This window comes from Leuciscus leuciscus (genome assembly GCF_965113295.1).
Source record: "Leuciscus leuciscus genome assembly, chromosome: 19".
In the NCBI taxonomy this organism is placed as follows: domain Eukaryota; kingdom Metazoa; phylum Chordata; class Actinopteri; order Cypriniformes; family Leuciscidae; genus Leuciscus; species Leuciscus leuciscus.
The window spans coordinates 17,697,178-17,721,215 of NC_138743.1; the positions used below are offsets into that span (position 1 = coordinate 17,697,178).

General features: G+C 36.6%; 1 protein-coding gene across 4 annotated transcripts; it reads left to right on the plus strand.

Annotated features, from left to right (window-relative positions):
• Positions 1-496: 496 nt before the first annotated feature.
• papola (poly(A) polymerase alpha) lies at positions 497-23,506 on the plus strand (the record flags this gene model as incomplete). Of its 4 annotated transcripts, XM_082148471.1 has the most annotated exons (24): positions 498-670; positions 3,624-3,794; positions 6,181-6,247; positions 6,339-6,420; positions 6,514-6,623; positions 6,715-6,768; positions 6,894-7,005; positions 8,089-8,178; positions 11,969-12,107; positions 12,229-12,301; positions 13,160-13,280; positions 13,840-13,924; positions 15,737-15,790; positions 15,918-16,037; positions 16,136-16,245; positions 16,364-16,488; positions 17,390-17,523; positions 17,663-17,742; positions 19,987-20,225; positions 20,317-20,376; positions 20,488-20,541; positions 20,639-20,674; positions 22,183-22,304; positions 22,682-23,506. In XM_082148471.1, exons 1-23 carry the CDS (start codon positions 663-665, stop codon positions 22,276-22,278), a joined length of 2,220 nt encoding a protein of 739 aa, XP_082004597.1. In that variant the 5' UTR covers positions 498-662. The 4 variants fall into 4 exon arrangements, with proteins under 4 accessions (XP_082004599.1, XP_082004597.1, XP_082004596.1 ...); XM_082148470.1 differs by having other exon boundaries at positions 22,183-23,506; XM_082148472.1 differs by having other exon boundaries at positions 19,990-20,225; positions 22,183-23,506.
• Positions 23,507-24,038: the final 532 nt, after the last annotated feature.

Consider the following 24,038-nt stretch of genomic DNA (forward strand, 5'->3'; position numbering starts at 1 on the left):
AAAAACTACTTGTACTGTAAACATAGCTTACTGTTCACTGAAAACAGCTAAGATAATGGAAAATGTATTTAAATTTGAAGTCTCACTTATTTCAGTTAATTACTACCCAAAACTCATGAACACTGTATTTAAAAAAAATGTAATTAAAAAAACAGTATGGGAAAAGATAATATGTGAAGCAGTATGAAGTACTAAATCTTCCAATGGTATGCCATATAAAATGTGCTATTTATCATTTCAAACCAATTTCTTATGAATCAGTAAATCAGTAAATAAAAGAAAAGCTATTGAAATGGCCTTAGTGCCACTTTAATGGATAAAAAATACCAAATGTAATATAATAAAACAAGTTTTGACATGTTCGTGACGATGTTACGACAAAATATACACAACATTTTAGCTAGTGGCTGCCCCTTTAAAATACTATTATTTCGTAATAGGTTACAAAAACAATACGTGTGTCAGCCAGCGTCATCAGGTCATCACCGAGCCCGTGCGTCATGGCGTCACTTCCTGTACCAACTGGCAGTTGCTGTTGTCGGAGCGCCATGTTATTTCAAACAAAAGAAACAACTCCACTTCGTAACAGTTCATGACAGGCTGAAACACAATGGCGGAATATAACCTGCTTCTCAGCTTCTCATAAACCGGAGATTTTCATAATGCCTTTGTAAGTATGTCGACGGAGTTTAAGGACAAACGTGGTCGAAGCAAACGCGAGGTCTTGGGCCTTAAGTCACGAATCGGTTGAAAACTCGACACGCTGATAAAAGCGTGTAGTGGTGTCGTTCAGTTGTTGAATTAGTCCACAATGTATTAATTTTGACAGCAATCTTGTTGTCAGTATGCAGCTGTTAAAGAGATAAAATGATCCCCACCCCATCAGATGCAGAGATTGCGCTCATGCTAAGCACGCCGGCTTGTATGCAAGTTATATGTATTAAATATATTGCATACAAGAGTTGTTGAACTGTTCAGATATGTAGATCAGTAGTGCACATATTGCTGTAGGTCAGTGACTTTATACTAATACCCTTAAAGGGGGGAGTTCGCACAGACGCGTTCAAGCGTAAACAAATGGGCGAAGCGGAACAGAACACAATGCATGGACCGTTTATTAAAGTTGAACTATTTTTATCTTGACATATGGTGTCTGTGGACGCTGAATGCGCGAGACCCTGGGAAAAAACGGCCAGCCGTGACGCAATGGTCAGAGACACGTACGTTACGCGCACAATTAAACTTAAACGCGCCACGTGTGAACGGCGAAAAAACAACAGCAAGATGCGCAATAAATACGATCTTTGTTCGTCAAAATATTTGCTCTACTACGAGCTGTTCTCTACTTTGGACTCAGAAAGCGTTTGTTTATATGGGAAGGTCTGCACTGAACTGGGTGCATGTGTGCTGTTGTTTTTGGTCACAGGAAAATACATAACCTGTAATATTTCTATTATGTAGTCATTTGCAAAGAATTGATGAAATAAGATGTTCTCAAAGTAGTGCTGGCAACAATACATGTACATATTAAATGTGTGTAAAGGTAGCTTCTTAACTATCTTCCGTTGTGTTCAAGTCATGTTTATGAGAGTTGAACAATAATGAACCAAAATGTGTTAATTACGAGTGGGAAAGTCAGAATTTCTCTTAAGCCCGAGTTTTCGAGTTGGGGGGAGTGTCAGTTAGAAAATATGGGGCTCGCAATAGATGCAGCATCTGTATTGACAGTACATTTGGTGAGATTAATGAAATTTTATTCATACTCAATAGTATTTTGTACATGCTAAGTTGCATACAAAAACCGCCAGTATAGTACAATTACCATAGAATAAAATATTAGATGGTAACAATCTTGACATTAAAGTCCCTGTGAACCGGAAGTTGCAAACGACTTTTCTCCAGTGTTGTGACGTATTTCCAAGTGAAACGGAATATTGAACAGAGGGCAGGGTTTTACTTTAGCACTCCTCCTTTCCATATCTGCTCACAGCAGACTAACGGTTTGAGGGGAGTGGTTAAGCGTTTTCAACCCATGCCGTCAAGTAACGCCATTCCAGACCGGAAGTAACTTTTCAGATTTTGATTAAAGATTACCACGGCAAACACATTTTTTTCTGTGTATTGAGAGCCTAAGTCCCTCCCCTCCGCTTCCGGCTCATGGGACCTTATTTCGGAAAAAATATGTATGGTAGTCAATGGCGAGAGACAACTTATCTTTTTATTCCGTCTGAACTGTGCCCTGAATTACACATATGATGTTTGTCAATTTAAAAGATAATTATGAAAGTCAAGAAAGTCGCAGTTTGTCATAAAACAGAAGAGTAATATTTAGTTTTATGTGAAATTCGCTCAATGAACTACATCGCTCGTCTCGCACTATGTACGTCACCAACAGTCTGTGTGCAGTCTGGTACAAAACACTCAGGCATGACGGTGTAATGTTACGATTATAACGCAAGACTATAGAAAAAATTACAGATGTTAGCTTCAGTAAAGTTAGCTTCATTCATTGAGAGAAAAGGTATGACGTCACATGTGCGCCTTTTGGGTTTTGTAGTCTTTGTAATTACGTATTTTCACAGTCTTATACCTCAACAGTTTTACATCAAACTGCGACTTTCTTGACTTTAAAATGTATCTTTTAAATTGACAAACATCATATGTGTAATTCAGGGCACAATTCAAACGAGATCAAAATATTTGCTGTCTCTCGCCATTGACTACCATACAATATTTTTCCGAAATAAGGTCCCATGGTGGTCTACCGGAAGGGGAGGGACTTAGGCTCTCTATTAACTTGCACGGATTAATTGTTCACCACAAGACTAGTAATATGTGCTAACAAAGTAAATAGGGTAAATTGATTTCATGTCGACTTTAAACATTTGGGTCAGGCTTGCATGTGTTTTTGGCACATTGTTTACTTAAAGTATACTTACTGTTTCATTGTCTCTGTTTTAAATCCATATCTGAAGTGTCCTGCAGCGCGCAGCTACACGTGTCAAAACAAACTCCATGAGGCATCAGTGATGGTTTTTATTTCACCTCTAGAGGCCGCTCTCGTACTGTACACAGCAGACCCTTCCCAGCAATGAACGCAACCTGGAAAAACTATCAGTATGGATTTTTGCAGATAAATTGTGCTAGCAATCGGTTATTGGTGCCGATTAGCCTAATGTGATAAAGCTATCAATCGGTTGTCCTTTATAATATTTAACTATTCAATTTACAGCACCTTCAATCGAAATCCAATTAAAACAAAGCAAAAACGTACCTGATGTGCATTCTTCATTTTGTAGAAGAAGAGTTAAAAAAAAAAATAGCTGAATGTTTTGTAGAAAAGGTACATCGTTATCTTCCTCCGACCCAAAGTGACTTGAACGCATGTGACGTCATAATTACGACTTCACAACTCATAATTTACATACGAACTTCCCCAGAGGACTGGAATGCACTATTAATCTTTAGCCAATTTTTTTGACATAACAGTGGTCAGGTGATTGAAGGCTGAAATTTCATAACATGCAGAATTTCCAACAAAGATGGACGGCTCCTGTGACCACGTTCTATACTACCACTATGTTTCTGTTAAATCTGACAATTAATGTTTGACTTTTTCACAGTCCAATTACCAATCAGGTGCAGACAGTACAGCAGACCCCAAAGCATTATGGGATCACGTCTCCTATCAGCTTGGCACCGCCTAAAGAGGCTGATCTGGTCCTTGCGCGGAAGCTGACAGAGACACTCCGACCCTTCGGCGTCTTTGAGGAGGAGATGGAGCTGCAGCGGAGGTAAATGAAACATGCATCACTGAATCACACATGTATGTGGACATGCATCATGACAGTTAGATCGTGATTGAGACCATCAACTGGCTCTTTAACAGTTACACAACTTTTTAAGTTAACTTCTTAAAACTAAATGCATTAAGTTCATCAAATCCATTGCTTTTATTGACTTTTATAGACTTTATTTTAGGGATGCTCCCGATACCGATAATTCTTTTTAATGGAAAGCCGATAATCACTGTATTGGCCGATAAATCTAAATTTTTATATAATTTTTGAGAGCCTGATTACAAAAACAAAATTCTCGCCATTAAAATCCATGTCCCAAACACACAATTATAATGATGTTCTCATTATTTTATGTAGCCTATATGACAGACATGTTGTACTTAACTGTATTTTCCTTTTTTGATGTAATTCCAGTCATATTTCAAGCAATTCAAAACCGTCATGGTGAACAGTGCACATTTGAAGTGTCTCAGCTGAAGGAACATTTTTGATTGGGATGATAACATTAAAAATGAACATATATCGGCCGATACCGATATGGTGGCCGATATATCGTGCATCCCTGCTTTATTTTCTTCTATTTTAAAACAATTGATGATTATCTAATCAAAATTACAAATTATGTTACTGTGATGAATACTATAAAGATCTGAAATCAAATGCGTTTCTGATTTGTTTGTTTCTGTCAGCTCCATGAACATCAGTTTGCTTTCTCACGTCACTAGCTTTGAATTTGCAACTTTGCTTGCAAACGAATGCATTAAACATTTGGGTCAGGCTTGCATGTACTACAAATGTTAGCGTCCTCAGCCTTGATGGCAAACATACTGCTGTTCTTTCTCTACTAATGCAGCATAATATAGTCAACAAATGAATTACTTAATAATGATATGAAAACATGTACGGTAGTGTACTGTATTACCGTTTCAAACACATGCACCGACACGTGTCAAAACCAACTCCATGAGGCGTCAGTGCTAGTTTTTATATCGCCTCTAAAGGTCGCTCTCGTACTGTATAATGCCAGCGGACACTTCTCAGCAACAGACTCAACCCCGAAAAACTGTCGGTATGGATTTTTGCAGATAAACAGATTATTCCATTGATTGGTCGACCTCTAGTAAAAAGAGCGGTATACTGTTAGCGAACATCACGACACCACCCACACTGCTGAGAGTGCCGTTTAGATGAATATGTAAATATGTTCTGCACGCTTTCCTCTTAGTAACAAAAACAACTGTTTTCTCACCACTGTATTTTATTGTATGTATGGATATATTTGCACCAGCTCTGCAATTTGGCACTCCAGTAAAGTCGTCACATTTATTTATATAGCTCTTTATACAACAGATTGTTTAAAAGCAAGCAGCAATACAGTATTAAACATGGAAAAAACAAGTGTCAGTGTCTCTGTCAATTAGAATTACAACTTCAATTTCTACTATAATGCAGCTCTCCAGTGTGTTCATGTTTTTACTCACGGATGTCTGACTTCAATGGACTGAACAGAAGAAATTAACCGTTGAAGAAGGTGGAGCTTCAGAGCACACCTGGCTATTACGTAATCGCCCCGGACCAATGGTAGTTCGAAGGTTTTCGATGGAGTAAACTTTTCTGGAAAGTTCGCTTTGGCAAGCTATTTCAAACTCCCAAAACGAACTTCATTTTGAATTGATTTTGTTCTAAATAACGTCACACCAGTTAGTTCTTTCGATTTTTCTCTAATATAGGAGGCCTTTACTTCCTGGAGGATGTTGTCCCACTTAGCAACTGCCTTGTTAAAAAGATTTTTTTTACAAAATATTAAAATTTTAAAATAATATTGAAGGCACAGTAAAATTATATAAATTGTTGGCAATTGTAGCCAAGTTATGTTTTGTTTTAAATTACAAAAAGGACAAAATGAAGACACAACTATGATATTTCCTTTTTTATCAGTTTATATTAAAACTTAACACAGCACCAAGGGACGAGGATGGCAGCAAGTTTTCTTTTAATTAATTAAAAAAGGATGCATTAAATTCTTTCAGACTTCATCAAAGACTCTCAAAAAACATGTATCATGGTTTCCATGGCTGCTGAGAAATAAAATATATTAAAATAGAAGACTATTTCACAATATTACTGTTTTTAATATATTTTTCATCAAACAAATGCAGCCTATAAGCATAAGAGACTTCTTTCTAAAACGGTAAATCTTACTGCCCCAAACTTTTGAATGGTTGTGTGTTCACTTCCCTAATTTCTATCTTTTTATTGTTTATTATTCTATCCAGTACACATTTCTCCATATCCATAAGTATGAAAATGTAGAGCATAGTCTTGACCCATCTTTTGGCTTCATCAAATTGCTGTTTAAACATGGTTCTTTTGCCCACAGAATCCTAGTGCTTGGGAAGTTAAATATGTTGGTTAAGTTGTGGATCCGTGAAGTCAGTGAGACGAAGGTAACTTATCGTCCTTTTAATTATAATAAATACATAAACTTCTGGATAACCGTTTGCAGATTCCAACTGTTACATTTTCATATATTTACAGAATATTCCAGCATCAGTGATTGAAAGTGTTGGTGGAAAGATCTTCACGTTTGGATCCTACAGGCTTGGAGTTCATACCAAGGGTAAGTTTTCATAGACCAGCACTAGATCCATACATGTACTTCACATAGTTTCTGTGTGTCTGAAATTTCTCATTCACTAACCTAATTGTTTAGGTGCTGATATTGATGCTCTCTGCGTTGCACCCCGACATGTGGAGAGAACAGACTTTTTCTCCTCGTTTTATGAGAAATTAAAGGAGCAGGAGGAAGTCAAAGACCTGAGGGTATGGAGCCTTTTGTGAATGTGTACATATCCTGTACATCTTCCTCAATATCGGTGAGGCTTAACAATTGATATTTGCTTTTGCCTTCTAGGCGGTGGAGGAAGCATTTGTACCTGTGATAAAGCTGTCTTTTGATGGCATTGAGGTATTTTTTACGTCCTTGCATATATGACATCAAACAATAGTTCACGCCAGAATTGAAATTATCATAATTTTTTGTCTCATGTCATTTTGTGTATGTTTTGAAATAAGTTGATATGTTTTTGGCAGATTGACATACTGTTTGCCCGACTGGCACTACAAACCATTCCAGAAAATCTGGATTTGCGAGATGATGGCTTGTTAAGGAACCTTGACATTCGCTGCATTCGGAGTTTGAACGGTAATTGGTTATAATTGATGAACCTTGTTAGGGCTGGGTATTGTCACTGATTTCACGACTTGATCAATTAACACGGTGCACTTTTAATTCTCCTAAGCCCGAACTTAACGTGCAGATCAATAAAATCATGTAAAGTGACTTCCGTAAAATGGGACGTGCTTGATACTAAAAAGAGTTATTAAAAGCACAAAAGAGAACGCTTTTCCTCAGGCGGCTTTTTGTGCGCGCGCTCAGAGACTGAAAAGAACATGGACAAGTGGGAGTTTCGGCTGCGCATCTAAACGGTCTAATACATGCAAAAATGTTAAAATTACCAGCTTGGCGAGTATTCACTCAAATCCAGTCAAATTATGTCTTAAGTGAACGTAAACAGTTGGGAGAAAATATAATGTATCAGTATATTTGATCTGTGCATATAATATTCCTGCTGCAGACTAATGTCAATAAAACAACAAAAGACAGAGAAAATCTCTCACTGCTCTTGACTGAATAACTTTTGTAGCTTCAATAAGAATCAAAGCAAGTTTAATTCTTGCAGTGAAAATTGAAACTGTGATGGGCAACATCCAACAATGACAAGAAAAAAACAAGTATACTTGAGCATTATGTCCTTCTGAGGGTCTAATCGTCCTGTTTTTGGTTCGTTTACATGTCTGGTCAAATTACCATCATATGTAGGCTACGCACATACAACGAGCGCATTTAGCCCAGCCCACAGCATTGTTTTGGATGTTCGGTAAGTTCCGTCATAAAAGCCGACCAGTCAGGTTGTGAACGTATCCCTTTGCCTTTAGATTCGGTGATAAAAAATGCCAATCTGAATGCTAAGCGGACCAGGACTGAATTATTATTTTTTTTGGTCCGGATCAAACAAACTGAACTACAAGTGTGAACTAAAAGATTGATCTTGGAATTTAAGAATCAATATATCGGTTCATCAAAATTGAGCTTGATTACAATCCATTAATTGATATTGTCAACCCAGTCCTAAATCTTGTATGCTTGTTTAATGAAGTTTTCCCCTGGTAATCTCAATATATGTACTTGTTTGATTGTCTGATTTCTCAATGTGCTGACCTACAGGTTGCAGAGTGACTGATGAGATTCTTCACCTGGTGCCCAACATTGAGAATTTCAGACTGACTCTTAGAGCCATCAAAATGTGGGCCAAGCGTGAGTAAAAACTTGTCTGTCAGCCTGAAATTGTATTTGGTTTGTGGAACATGCCACAAAAAACAAACCCTACAATGACCTGTTGTGTTTGTGGGTATTAGTGCAGTCAAAAAACCCCAGCAGTGCAGCATTGTGCCTCAGGAAATTTGTATGGCTTGCATTTGCTGCCTAGAACCCAGTGCACTCATGCTTAACCTAGTGAACAAATGACAGATTCTTGATTGGAACTTGGCCTTTAGAAATGCTTCATTGTGAAAAATTTCAGGCCAATTAGGCCTGCACGATTATGACAAAAATCATAATTGCCGATTATTCCCTTGAAATTGTAATTGCGATTTATTAATTACGATTATCAGAATTTATATATAAATATATAATCAGATTATATAAATAAATAAATAAATATTCAGGCATTTTATAATACATGTTTACACAAAAATTGTTAACACACAGGTACCGTCCCCCTTTACTTAACATACACATAAATTGTAAGAATATAACTAATAGTAAAGACTACTTTATAAATAAAAATTAGGCCTATGCTAAAGCTATTAAATGGCAGTCCCAAACTAGTTTTTGCTAATACAATGTTGGTGTGAGCCACCACAGTCATTTAAAAATATAATAAAAAAAAAACACAAGGTGAAAATAAAGTGGCATTTTGGGGTTAATATGGAAATGACAGTTACCATGATGAATACACAATATTAACAAGAACTGTTAATGAAACATGGAAACTGCTCTTGGTGAATAGAATGAAAATCATACCTGCATGCAAATCCTTCTCAGCTAACACAAGACATATGGTGGATGGGACAATCCTCCCATCCACCATAGATAATTTCTCAAATTGCTTATCTAATCTGTCTCAGCTGCTGCCTGAACCCAAACAAACAGATGAACTAGAAGAACTAACTAGCACTATGAGCACCATTCTCTCTAGAACATTGGATGTGGTTGCACCTATTAAATTAAAAAAGGTCAGAGAGAAAAATAAAGCACCATGGTATAACAATACTACGCATGTTTTAAAGAGAGAAACCCGTATTTTAGAGCGTAAATGGAAACAAACTAATTTAGAGGTCTTTAGAATCGCGTGGAAAGACAGTATGTCACGTTATAAAAAGGCCCTAAAAGCTGCCAGGGCTGAGCACCTCCGCAAACTAATAGAAAACAACCAAAACAATCCAAGGTTTCTATTTAACACCGTGGCTAGACTAACAAATAAACAGACGTCACCCGAACAAAATATCCCGTTACAGTTCAGTAGTAATGATTTCATGAACTACTTCACTGAGAAAATAGAAAGCATCAGAACCACAATTATAAACGTTCAATCTTCAATCGCGCCTTACAATTCAGCTTCAATTATCACCCCGAAAGAACAATTACAGTGCTTTACAACTATAGAACAAAAAGAGTTAAATAAACTTATCACTTCATCTAAAACAACAACATGTTTATTAGATCCTATACCAACTAAACTACTGAAAGAAGTGTTATCTGTAGTGGAAGAGCCTCTCCTCAATATTATTAACTCGTCTTTATCTTTAGGTCATGTTCCAAGAACATTTAAACTGGCAGTTATAAAACCTCTCATTAAGAAACCACAATTAGATCATAATAATCTAGCAAATTATAGACCCATTTCAAATCTTCCATTTATGTCTAAAATATTAGAAAAAGTGGTGTCCGCTCAACTGGGCTCTTTCTTGCAACAAAATGATATCTATGAAAAGTTTCAGTCTGGATTCAGACCGCATCATAGCACTGAAACTGCGCTCGTTAAAATCACAAATGATTTACTTTTAGCTTCTGACCAAGGCTGTATCTCAATACTAGTTTTACTTGATCTTAGTGCTGCGTTCGATACTATAGATCACACAATACTCTTAGATCGACTACAAAATTATACTGGTGTTCAAGGACAAGCACTAAGCTGGTTCAAATCATACCTATCTGACCGCTACCATTTTGTCTATTTAAATGGAGAAAAATCGATCATAACTCCAGTAAACTATGGAGTGCCGCAGGGATCTGTATTAGGCCCCCTGTTATTTTCAATATATATGATGCCACTTGGAAATATTATAAGGAAACATGGAATTAGTTTCCATTGTTATGCTGATGACACTCAAATATATATTTCATCACGGCCGGATGAAAACGCTACATTTTCCAAATTGACAGTGTGTTAAAGATATAAAAGATTGGATGACGCGTAATTTTCTTTTATTAAATCCAGACAAGACAGAGGTAATACTTATCGGTTCAAAAAACCGCCCACAAAACCTCGCACAATACAACTTTAACATCATAGGATGTCCTGTTACTTTATCCTCTACAGTAAAAGACCTGGGTGTTATACTCGATTGCAACCTGTCTTTTGAAAATCATATTTCTTATGTTACAAAAACAGCCTTTTTCCACCTTAGAAACATTGCTAAGCTACGTAATATGCTATCAGTTTCTGATGCAGAAAAGTTAGTTCATGCATTCATGACCTCGAGACTGGATTACTGTAATGCTTTATTAGCTGGTTGTCCTGCATCCTCAATAAACAAGCTACAGTTAGTCCAAAATGCCGCCGCTAGAGTTCTTACGAGATCAAGAAAATATGATCATATAACACCGATTTTATCATCACTGCATTGGTTACCTATAAAGTTCCGTATTAATTACAAGGTATTGCTACTGACTTATAAAGCCCTAAACGGCTTAGCTCCAGTCTATTTAACGGATCTTCTATCGCCCTATAATCCATCGCGCTCTTTGAGATCACTAAATTCAAGGCTTTTGGTCATACCTAGGATATCCAGAACCACCAAAGGAGGGAGAGCATTTTCACATTTGGCTCCAAAACTCTGGAATAGTCTTCCTGATACTGTTCGTTGCTCAGACTCGCTCTCCCAGTTTAAAACTAGATTAAAGTCGCATCTCTTCAGCCAGGCATTCATATAATCCTACAGTTCAAACTACAATCCGGCCTCTATCCAATGCCAGAGGAGAACTGGCCCCCGACTGAGCCTGGGTTCTCCCAAGGTTTTTTTTTCTCCATTAAGGCACCTGATGGAGTTTTAGGACACCATTAGGTCACTTGATGGAGTTTTTCGGTTCCTTGCCACTGTTGCCTTTGGCTTGCTCAGTTGGGGATATTTTGGGGATATTTAATTTAATTTTATCAATCAATAAATTCCTCTTGAAACAAACTTTGTTGTATTATTTTAATTTAATACTGTGAAGCTGCTTTGATGCAATCTGTATTGTGAAAAGCGCTATACAAATAAACTTGACTTGACATACCAGTAACGGGATTTATTGGTATTTGACTCTTATTTCGTGTAATTTACAATGTAACGACGTTGCTTGCTCGTAGTTTCTTTTACACTTTATATACAGTGAAGCGACACACAGCGCGCGCCGCCGCATTTGCGCGTGCAATTGAAAAGTGCGCACTACGAGCACAGTAACGGCTGACAGGACAGGAAAGTCCGTTTTTCTGAGGTGAAAGACTTTTTATTTCAGCGTACATTTACGTCACTGCCTGGTAGTTCCTATTGTGCTGGGTTTTCTGAAGTAGTCGTGATTCACCTCTTATAACATAACATGCTCTAAACAACACGCACGCAGAGTGGATTTTCTTTTGTAATCGCGGCTTTGAACGATTACGTAATCGCGATTAGAAATTCGATTGATTGTGCAGCCCTAAGGCCAATTCATTTATGAAGTTGATTTGGAGGTTTACTGTACGAAATTGAGAAATAAATGACATTATTTGAAACTCCTACAGGCCATAATATCTACTCGAATATCCTTGGTTTTCTCGGGGGAGTGTCGTGGGCCATGCTGGTGGCAAGAACCTGCCAACTCTACCCCAATGCTGTGGCTTCCACCCTGGTCCACAAGTTCTTCTTGGTTTTCTCAAAGTGGTGAGTTCCTACAACAGATAATGACATAACACAGAATCTGAACTTTTGGTCTTTGCTTTCAGAGAGCCGTTCTCTTCAATTTCATTAATTCCTTATTTTTCTTCCTGGGTGGTGTTTTCAGGGAATGGCCAAACCCTGTCCTTCTGAAGCAGCCTGAAGACTGTAATCTCAACCTCCCAGTCTGGGATCCCAGAGTACTGTCTTTATTTATTTATTTATTTATTCATTCATTCATTCATTCATTCATTCATTTATCTGACTTTATGTATTCATTTATTTGAATTGCAAGGCAATATATCTACAGAAACGTTAAATATTTTGACAATATTCAAGATTTTTATGAATGTATTTTTGGTCTGATTTGGTGTAAAAAGGTGATTGCACCCAACAAATCATGGAAATTCAGTGTTTATTGTTAGTTCAAATATAGTTAATGCACTGAAAGAAGAATATTTGATCTTTTTCTTTATTTGCACCAACATAAGATGCATATGAGTAAACAACAGTATTCACCTACATATAACTTTACTAAACTGTTAAAGGATGTAAACATTTGTGGAAATGTGAAAGTGATTTTGAATCGAATAGTGACCAAGAATCAATTTGAATTGAGTCGTGAGGTACTAAAAGATTCCTACCCCTATTCAAAAGGTTGTTAATGTGTCAGGTGGCTCAGTACACATAAAGCAAGCAATGTTTTGAGAGCGCCACAGATTAGGATCAAGCGACTATTAAAATGCCTTGATTACTTGCCTGCGTCATGAAAAAGGTAGTGAGTATGAAAATCACACAGTCAGGGAATGTATTCATCTAATAAAAGCACATTAGAAATCAGCACATTTTTCATGGTGCTGGTTAATTTTATATATATATATCAAAATAATATTGAAAAAATTGTAATTGAGAATATTGCTCTTATTGCATGTATTAAATCCTTTTTTTTAACCCACACATAAACAAAATTAATTTAGCATATCATTTACTAAAAGCTACAGTGATTTTCCTGTACCGTCTCAAATTCTTCACTTCAAAATTTTTTTTTTTTTTCTCAGGTAACTCCGAGTGACCGTTACCACCTCATGCCAATCATCACGCCAGCTTACCCTCAACAAAATTCCACTTACAATGTCTCAGCATCTACTCGGGCCATCATGGTGGAAGAGTTCAAGCGGGGTCAGTCTCATTTCTGAAGATCCCTAGAAACACATTCTGGTAGAATAAAGAAGCGTGCTTTGAAAAGTGAAAAGTCAACATTTTCTCACCATCATGTTATTCTAAATCTGTATGATTTTACTTTCTGATTTTAGGGTGTTCACCCAAGTGCCAACCCCCCAGAGTATCACATAAAACCTGTGCTATATTCAAGTTTCTTGACACTTTCTTTGAGGAACTGGCCAAAATTTAAGTTTAAATTCACTGAAAAGCTTCCCTTCTGCAGCAGCTCTTAAATCTAATTTGTGTTTAAGTACATTAAAATATGGATTCGGGTTGTCAAAAAAGGAATATAGCACACAATTTGAATGGACTACTTTTTTGTTTGTCCTTGACAGTGTGTTTAACATCCCCTTTTATGTTCTACTGCTAAAAAGAAAGTCATGCAGATTTTGAATAACAGATTTTTTATGTTTTGTTTTTTTTTGTTTGGGTGAGCGATTCCTATTAAGCTGAAGATACCGTGCAAGGCTATTGTGCCACTGTTTGATTCACATTCCGATTGTTTAACTCCTCACAGGTCTTGCTATCACGGATGAAATATTGCAGAATAAAGCAGATTGGTCCAAACTATTTGAAGCACCAAACTTCTTTCAGAAATACAAGTATGTATTAAGCTGCATATCCTGTTGGACACTCATGGTGAGATTTAATCATTTCAATAAAGATTTATTTCTCAAAACTGCACTCACACACATTCATAGCCCTTTCACAAGTACCACCTTATGTAATCGGTGTCATCAATTTGAAATAAAAGCAGAATTTTGCATATTATCAGTTTATTTATGAGTACAACACAATGGCTTTTGACACGTCAACGTTTTTGATAAAATAAAATCTGTAATAGTCCTGCTTGTAGAGCATGCCTGAAATGTAAGTAACACTTTTGAGATGGTTAAAATTTATATTTTTCAAAGGTAGGTATATCAGTTTAATGTGGTTTTCTTGTGCTATTAATTTGTGTACAATTCAAAAATAAAATGTTTTAGTTCACAATTCGTACAATGTATTTCTTGTTAGTCTGTGTTTTCATAGTGTTCCTAATTTTAAATTTTAACTTTTTTTTTTTTTTTTTTTTTTGTCAATGTTTAGCATTTAGTCTGTTTTTGTTCATTTTTAGATGTAATTCATTGTTACGACTTTAAGTCAGTAGGTGTGTTTGACTGTGTGTTGAGACCGATCAGTGTATGACATCAGAGCACCGCAAGAGCGATTCGAAAGCAGTCTTCTCTGTAATTGCTTTCATGGTACTTTGATGTCATTCACCGATCGGTCCACGCAGTGCCGCCTCAAGTCAAACACACCTAATATTTCAGTCAAAGGATACAGAATTCTGACTGAAGGAATAAAACTGATATTTTCTATCAGTAATGTAGGTTTAATACAGCTCATTGCTTTTCCATGTTAATTGAAGATCCATTGTGCTTGAAAGCTGATGAAGCTCAATTTTGGGGGGTTTTAGTTAGTAGATTTTTTTAATAATTTTTTTCTAGCTAATTTAAGCTCATTTTAAATGTTTCGGATGCTCCTTCACTTTCCGACACAAGTCTTCCCACCCCACATGAGGATGCAGCGACTGCATGCAGTTCATTGTGGTGCTCAATTCATAATCACCCATTATTTTGTACAATGTAGCAGTTAGCTGGTTTCAAAGAATGAATTAAATGATTTACAGCATCTCATTCTTTTCTGTCCAGATAAGCCCCTAAAACATAGTCAGAGTGGGGGAAAATGCCCAAAGTGTGGTGCTCTGCAGAAAAATACAGATAAATGCATAACGGATCAATTGTGAACGTTTTAAGCTGCTATAAACTTTTAAGTTGCGGTCAAAATATAGGTTATCTTGCTTTTGCTTTGGTACTTTGATTTATCAATAAGATATGGGGAGCCATTCCACTGAAAAATCTTTTTTTTTTTTTTTTTTAAACAATAGAATAATCTGAAAGAGTTTGTACACTTCTATTCTATTAGACCATCTATTCAAATGGCAAGTAAACTGTGTTGAGTCACTTTGGTTAAACAAAATGCAGTTTTGCTTCAAATAAATGTATCTTGTGAATGTATGAATTGGGAAACGGGATGAAAAATTAAGAATGTTATAGTTTGTCTGAATTAATTGATTATCATAAGAGGACTATATCTTTTCATGATGCTAATTAACTGTAAAAAGTGCCATGAATCTGCTGTTAAAGATAAAGCGTTTTAGTGTGTGAAAAGAAGTGATCATGGCTGGATATAAGGGTGATCCCTGCTGTCTTGAATGAAGTTCATAAAGATATTTTTGGTTTTGGAGAGAGGTGTAACGGTACATTTTCAGTGAGATGGGGGCGGGACGGCCCTGTAAGTTTTGCCGGGTTTGGTTGAACAGCTCTAGTCTAAAGGATGTAATGGCATTGTTCTGTCTTTTATGTCCCAAGGCATTATATAGTGTTGCTAGCAAGTGCACAGACAGAGAAGCAGCACTTAGAGTGGTGAGTAGCTTACCGTCTTCATCCAGCACTGTCACATGCTTAATCGGACCGATGTTCTGCTCAAATCCCCTGCATCTGTTTAAAAAAATGTAGTGGAATTGGACTAAATGTACTGTTTGCCTGACAGGGTGGGCCTCGTGGAATCAAAGATCCGAATCCTGGTGGGAAACCTGGAGAAGAACGAGTTTATCACACTCGCCCATGTGAATCCACAGTCATTCCCGGGACTAAAAGAGGGAGCTGACAAGTGAGTTTAAGATGCTTTTAAAGTCTTAAAACCGACCTAAGAATAGTCAATAGTCCCATTCACAGTCTTTACTCGCTCTTTCCTTTGTGTCCGTACAGGGAGGAGTTCAGCACAATGTGGGTAATAGGTATTGTGTTCAAAAAAATGGAGGGATCAGAAAATCTCAACGTGGACCTGACATTTGATATCCAGTCCTTCACTGACACAGGTAAGACTTCCTGTCTGTTGGCAGTTTTAAAGAACACACTCGAAGAGTCGACTTTGCTTTTGTTTGTTTTTTCTGGATGTTTTCTAGTAATCAACATTTGTTCTTTGAATGGTTGTAGTTTACCGACAGGCGATCACTAGTAAAATGTTTGAGCAAGATATGAAAATCACAGCCATGCATGTGAAGAGGAAACAACTGCATCAACTACTTCCTAAAGTCGCCATTCAAAGGGGCAAGAGAAAGGCAAGTGTATCTTTGCAAAACATGATAGACAATTGCTTAGAATCGAGATTAAAATGCATGTGCTACACTTTAGCAATTTATGTTGTTTTCATACATTTTTGAATTGCAACAAAAGTCTAGTGTATCCAAGTAATAACAGGTGAATTCAGGTTGATTGGGACACTTTTCCCCAGTCATCTCAATGGCAAAAAGTTTACCAATAAACACAAATTCACCCTATGCTTTCAAGGTGTATGAAATGGTTTAATGGTTATTTTTCAATTTTTTGAACATTTTTCAAGGTAAAAGTGTTTTTTTCTTCTTCCTCATAATATAAATCATACCGTTGTTCTAGAGGTTTTGTTATTTGACATTCTGAAATTCAATGACACAATCATGTGAGGGTCTATCATTCTTATGGTATCATTTCATGCTTTATAGTTTTCTTGGCCTTAAGATGGCTTCTTGCACAATTTGTTACACCACAGTAACTTGGATTTGTTGGATCAAAGCCTCAAAAATTGTTAGATTATTATTTTTTCTTCTAGAGCATCTAAGAGTTTTAAATCAGTTTTTCTCAACCTATTTGCTTCGATATTTTCTCTGGTGTTTCTGCTTGTAATTATAACAACGCTGCTTTTATAACATAATTATAACACAATTATAACAATTATAACAAACTGGGACTGTTGATATATTTAATTACCCTTAGTTATTTGATTGCAGACTATTATGTATGTAACTGTTACTGAGGGGAAAATTTACATTTGAATTAATTTTAAAGGTACAGTATGCAGTTTTTTGCGACACTAGTGGCACCTAATGTAATTACAAAAATAAAGTATTATGTTTCTCACTCAACAGTGATGTAAATTTTGTTGTTGTTGTTAACTGTCTTGTTCTCATTTCCTTTTTCCTATAGCATTCGTCTGATGGCATTCGTGTGATGAATGACGGCAGTCTCGACCTATCGGTTGACAGTGACAACAGCATGTCAGTGCCCTCCCCCACAGGCCCTTCAGCTGCCAAGAGTGCCCGTGCCTCCAGCCCTCAGGGGTATAAAATCTAAATATTTTCACCTGCTTCTCTAACATCATTTGTCTGACTTTATGTAACTCTTGTCTTTTGGGAATACCTGTACACATGCTTTTTTCTTTCTTTTTTCTAATCTCTCCTCTTCTCTCCCTGACCATAGTTCCACTGGGATGGCCACAAACAACTCAGATTTGCAGGGAAAAACGGACACTTCAAGTGGAAGCCCGCTCCCGGCTGGTGGTATGTCTATTGGGATCTTAACTCTATACGGCTTACTGTATTATATTTGATACAGACATTTTTAAGGCGTCTAAATTATCAACATGGTCAACTTCGCTGAAAAACATACTACATACAAATCTACATTTCAAGGTGAACTCTTGTATTTTTTTTCTCCTAATTTTTTAAATAATATGGGTAATTTTGTTGTAATAGCAATTTCAAATAAAACCTCCCTGTGCTGTGACAACTATGAACTAAATTTATAAGAAAATAAAAGACTATAGAAAATAAAAATTAGAACAAATAAAAAAATTGCAAACCATAGCACAAATAAATATAATTGAATACAGAGACAAATTAAATAAACACTGCTTTAAAGGAATAGTTTGCTCAAGAATTTAAATGGTCATTTATTCACCCTCAAGTTGTTCCAAACCAGCATGAGGTTCTTTCTTCTGTTGAACGCAAAAATACAAAAAAGAATGTTGGTAACCAGACAGTTTCTGGTCCCCATTGACTTCCGTAGTATTTTTTTTTCTTCTATATTATAGAACTATATTTGGTTACCAACATTCTTCAAAATATCGTCTTTAATGTTTAGCAGAAGTAAAAAATTCAGGTTTATTATACAGGTTTGGAACAATTTGAGGGTGAATAAATTATTATTATTATTATTATTCTTTTTTTTTTGGTGAACTATCCCTTTAAGTTTTTTCAGGTGAGTCTAACAGTAGTATTCGGATAAGAAATACTACATAAATTAAATCATCAAATGTAAAATAAGACTGGTTTGTCATCTTTGTAAAAATTAAATACAGATTAATCAATCAATTAAAGTTACAAAAGTTATTCAGTAAAGAGCAGCGAGTGCATGCAATTTACTGTTACACATGCATTTTTTCTTAATGATTTACATTCCAAAACTGACTATTTGTTTTTATTTAGCTGTTTAAGTGCAATAAGCCACAAAAAAGAACAAAATTTGGTACACTATATCATACTGTTTACATAAAAGCCGGGTATTATGTATGATACTCAACAAAACCACTTTTTTTGTTGACTTCTTTTTAAAGATTTTTGTAAATCTTTTAATTTCATGTCAGTCTTTGCAGTGTTAATGTCACCTTTAAAGTTGCCATTTTTATTTTGTAGTTTTGTCATTGATTGAATAGTCCACCCAGTGAAAATGGTCATTGGGTCTCATTCACTAAAAATTGCGTGGATTATTACGTTTTTGACGTACAGGAGAACTTCTCACGAAAAATCTCCACCTAATTCACAACACGTTCGTACGCACATGAGTTTGTTCTTAACATCGTTCTGATGTTAGTGAATTTGGAGTATTCTAAATGAGCGGCCGCGTGAACGAGGTTAGTCATTTGCATAAGACACGCCCAAACCATCTCCATATAAGGGCTTTCCGCACACCATTTCCTTATAGCCCTTCGTCACGCTTGTCAAACACGCCGCTGTTTGCAGACGTGCTCTCGCCCGATCCTCGATCCATTCTCACCCGTTTGAACACAATAAACACCTTTTATGCAGACCCAGATTACAGACCTCTCATTAGCCAGCTGTACATACATGTTATATCTGTGCTATTCAGAGAAATCTCGCAGCTGAAGCTATAATGCAGCTTTTCTTACTCTAACTGTATATGATGGAATGTATTTAAGATAAATTTAAACTGAAGTATATTGCATTAATTGTATTAATTAAGTAATACAATTTAATTATAGTTGTGTTAGGATAAAATATCTTAACACTATTATAGGCCGTACAGAGTACGTGCTTTTTGCGTACGTGTGGTTTCAATTGTTCCTATGTTTTTTTGTAAATTGTGCGTACGCTTGCTTAGTGAAAGAGACCCATTTTCTTCATCATCGTTCCAAACCTGTATGACTTGCTTTATTCCATAGAACAAAAAAAAGTTATGTTTTGAAGGATGTTCTTGCTGCTTTTTCCCCTTTTTTAAAATTTATTAAAGCACCATAAGTAATCCATATTCAAGTTTGCTTCACCCATATTTTCATAGGACAGAAATCAAACCTGCGTGACATACCAAATGGAAAACGACTTAAATATAACCATAGAAAAGAGCAGCTTAAACATTCTTCAAAATCTTAGCTTTTTTACTCCTTTGAAAAAAAGAGTTATTTGGGTTTGGAACAACATGAGGGTGAGTAAATGATGACAGACTTTACATTTTTGGGATAATTTGTTTTCAATACTACTACTGTTTTGTTTCTGTATTGATCATAGCAGTGGATGGATCTAAACCCGATAATGTTGGGACCTCCAGCAGCAACGCCCCGCGTAAGGGGGCAGCTGCACTGAAGAGGCCTGCCTCACCCCTTCAGCAAGACTTGGAGAAGAAAGCCAAAGTGGACAGTGTCCAACAGGACCCTCATCCTAGTCCATGTTTATCTGCTAGCCCTGCCAGTAAGAGACCTGCCTCACCCCTCGAGAATGAGACGTCCAAGAAAGCCAAAGTAGAGGATGTAAGTCAGCGCTCTTTCATCTGTGTTGAACCCTCCATAAATGTTATGTATAAAGTGATCTGAAAAGCCTAATGAAATCCTGCTCTTCCAGTTCTCAACCGCAGAAGCAAAGTCAGGTGAAGCTGATGACCATGTTGATGCGGATCCAGCGGTAAAGGCTGTTTGTTCTTACTTTGTTACAAAAGTGCCAACATTTTTATCTCCATTCTATCGCCCGAACTTGAAGAGGCAGCTCTTTTACCTTTGTTTTTTTCTTATGCAGAGCATTGAAGTGGTTCCTTCAGATGGTGAATTGAAAACGGAGACAGAATTAACGGTAAACTAATCGTAAAAACAGGGTATGCTTTTTATAATCATAAATGGAGTGAATACATGACAACTTAAATGCTGATATTATTTCCTGTCATTCTCAGGTGGTGGAAACCGCAGAGAAGATGCCGCTTTCCCAGGTTAGGACATGTCCAGATGATTATTACATAAGAAGATTATTACATAATAATCCTTCCACCATGTCCACGACTCGAGTCATTTATCTGTTCTCAATGAAAGCTTAATGCTCCACAAAGCACCAGCCAATCAAATCAGAATTAATAACAAAAACATCTTTATGCATTAATACCCATAAAAGGGGTATGAAGTCAGTACTATTTATACATTTTTTTGAAAACTTTTACTCAGCAAGGATGGATTAAATTGATCAATTGAAAGTCAAAACAATGTAAGCAGCACAACTGTACAACATTGATAATGTTTCTTGAGCAGTATATTAGACTGATTTCTGAAGGATCATATGACACTGAATGTAATGATGCTGAATTTAATCAGCTTTAAATTACATTTTAAAATGTTATAATAGAAAACAGTTATTTTACATTGTAATACATTTCTGTTGATCAAATAAATTTAGCCTTGGTGAGCATAAGAGACTACTTATTAAAAATATAAAAAAATCTCACCAGCATCAAACTTTTGAACAGTTGTATAACAGTATTTGTGATTAATTGTGATTTAATTGTTAATTGTGATTTGTAGGCAAGTAAAAGTCAGGCCATTTTTAAAGAGCTTTTAAAATAACATGCTACAATATTAAGTTATCTGAAAATGATTACATCAGTATCTGAGATGTCTGAAGAACTAAAGATGGGCTTTAGTATATAATTGTGTAAAGTTTATTCCAAATAATTTTAATAGTCTTCTGTAGAGCTAAATAGAAATTTCAGTAACACTTTATTTTAAGGTGACATAGTTACACGTTCCTACATGTACTTACTATAGTAATAACAGTAAATTATGTATAATTAACCTTACTAAACCAAACCATAACCGTAACTATAGCAAGTACATGTAGTTAATATGACAGTACTTATTTAAGCAAGTACTGTCACCTTAAAATAAAGTGTAACCGAAAGTTCAAGTGCTCAATGAACAAATGGATTGTATGCACTACAGTGGATGAATGTATTTTCAATTATGGAAAGCAATCTACAAAAACATACTCGGACACTTTTATTTAGGTAATTAAGTCATATTCTTGTTAAGCTTAACAAACAGAATTTTGGAGCGATGGGATTTCACTTTCACTGCTCGGGGAAATGCAGAGTAAAACTTATCGCCTTGAAGACACGGCTGGTTCAAACAAAAACTTTTATTGTAGAAGAGATGAGATTATTACTTGTCAGTTTGTTACTTCATGACACTTTAGGCCTGTTTACACCAAGGACAATAAAGATACAGTTCTAAAAATCATTCCAAATATAAAAGAATAGCAGAGTCTGTAACGGTAATGACAGAGAAACAATATTGTCGGAATCACTTTCAGAATGTCCAGCTTGATATTGTGCATTGGTGTGGATGCTAATATAGTTATCTTTATGGTCCTTGTTCATGGTGCGAACAGGGCCTTTACACTGATTCCAATCCGTTTCACTGGCAATCTATCCTTTTTATTGTTCCACAGAAAATTTCCCACACCGATCTGTCGGATGTCCAGATCCTCCCGTCCAACCCCATCGCAGTGGTCAAGAACTCCATCAAGCTGAGGCTCAGCAGGTAGAAGCGGCCCAGTCTCGTGCTCAGGAGGTGAACGTCCCCTCGGCTCCTGCCCATGTGCAACACGGCTCTCCACAAGGGGGCAGCTCTGTTCTTCCACAAACTCCCTGTGCGCTCTCTCTCTCTCTCTCTCTCTCTCTCTCTCTCTCTCTCTCTCTCTCTCTCTCTCTCTCTCTCTCTCTCTCTCTCTCTCTCTCTCTGCCCTTCCCTACACTGCAAAAAAAAAAGATGTCATACACAAAAACCTCAATGTGATTCAATGTGTTTGTGATTTGGTGCACATGCTTTGTAAATCCGTTCATATCCTTCTGTTTTGACCCGAAAGACAGTGACGCTTTGCTTTTTTTCTTTTTCTTTTTTTCTTTTTCTTTTGTAAATCAATAAAGAGGCATGTAATTATATTCCAGGGTACAGTTGGTCTATTGGAGACCGATCCACCATATTGTACAGAGCTGAAGGTGTAGATGTCGTTGGAGATGCATTGAATGGACATGAACTAATGACAGTTACTAATCTGACAGCGGAGGACATGGCTAGCTCATCCAGATGATTGGAGCTCACTAATGCAGCTGTAATTTAACCAAATCAGTCTGAGATTAGTGTAAACACCATCGTTTTGCTCCGCCGTCTTAGCAGGGCATTAATTATGGGTGTTAGGAGTGGAATAGCTAGTATTCCCAGCATGCTTTGATTCGTGCTCTGAGGAGACAGACCAGTGCTGGCCGTTCATTTAGGCTTGTTTTACCATGTGTGTATATATATATAGAGACGACAATATTGAAACTTTTATTTGCTTACAACAGCTTGGTTTTCCTGTTATATACTGGGATTTTCCCAATGTGGAATCGAAGATGCTTTTCGAACGCGATTAAAATGGCGGGTCAGCTCGTTTCCGTTGACCTGATTTTGAGGAAATGTGTAATGACGATAAAAGATTGATTTAAGTTTCAAACGAATGATGTTTTATTGGGGCTGGAGAGTGATTTTGTTCATTTTTGAAATCTGTACGAACTTTTCTTACTCCGTGTTTTGTCTTGATGGTCTGTGTTGACTGTGGATTGGTGTAACGGTAAAGCTGCCGCCCCGGGAACACTCGTCACGGCACAGATTCACTCCTGTGAAACGCCTCCTATGGCCTTGCAACGTTCTTTCAGTTCTTTCATACGCTTATTTGTAAGGACAAGGTATTGTACTTTTTCACAAATAAAAGTCTACGTTGTTGCAAAAAGAAATCAGTGTGATCTGTTTGTTTGTATCGCCTCTTAACAGTAGGGATTATTAATGCAGTGCTTTATGCTTCACACTGCACAAATTAAAACAAAATTTTTTCATTTAATTTAAGGTAAATGTAAGGTTTGAGTCTTAAAGGGATAGTTCACTTTGAAATTAATTTTTGGTATGTTTTAGCTTACCTCAAAGGCATCCAAGATGTAGGTGTCTTTTTTTCCAGAGTAGTTTCAATTTTGATATTTTTAGGTCAAACCGTTCTTGTCTGTCAGTCATATAATGCAGGTCGATGGTCACTGTCTCAAAACAGCATGCACAAAGTCCAAATTAAACAATTCCCCATCGTCCAAATTAAACAATTCCCCATCGTAAGTACACATTGATGGCTTAAGACACGAAACGAGCGGTTTGTGTGAGAAAACGAACAGTATTTATATAGTTTTTGTCCTCTTGTAAACACACACACCCAAATGATCAGAGGACGCGGGTGCTTCGGTCTGCGCAAGCGCCGGAAAGCGACGGAAAAGGTCAGAAGGC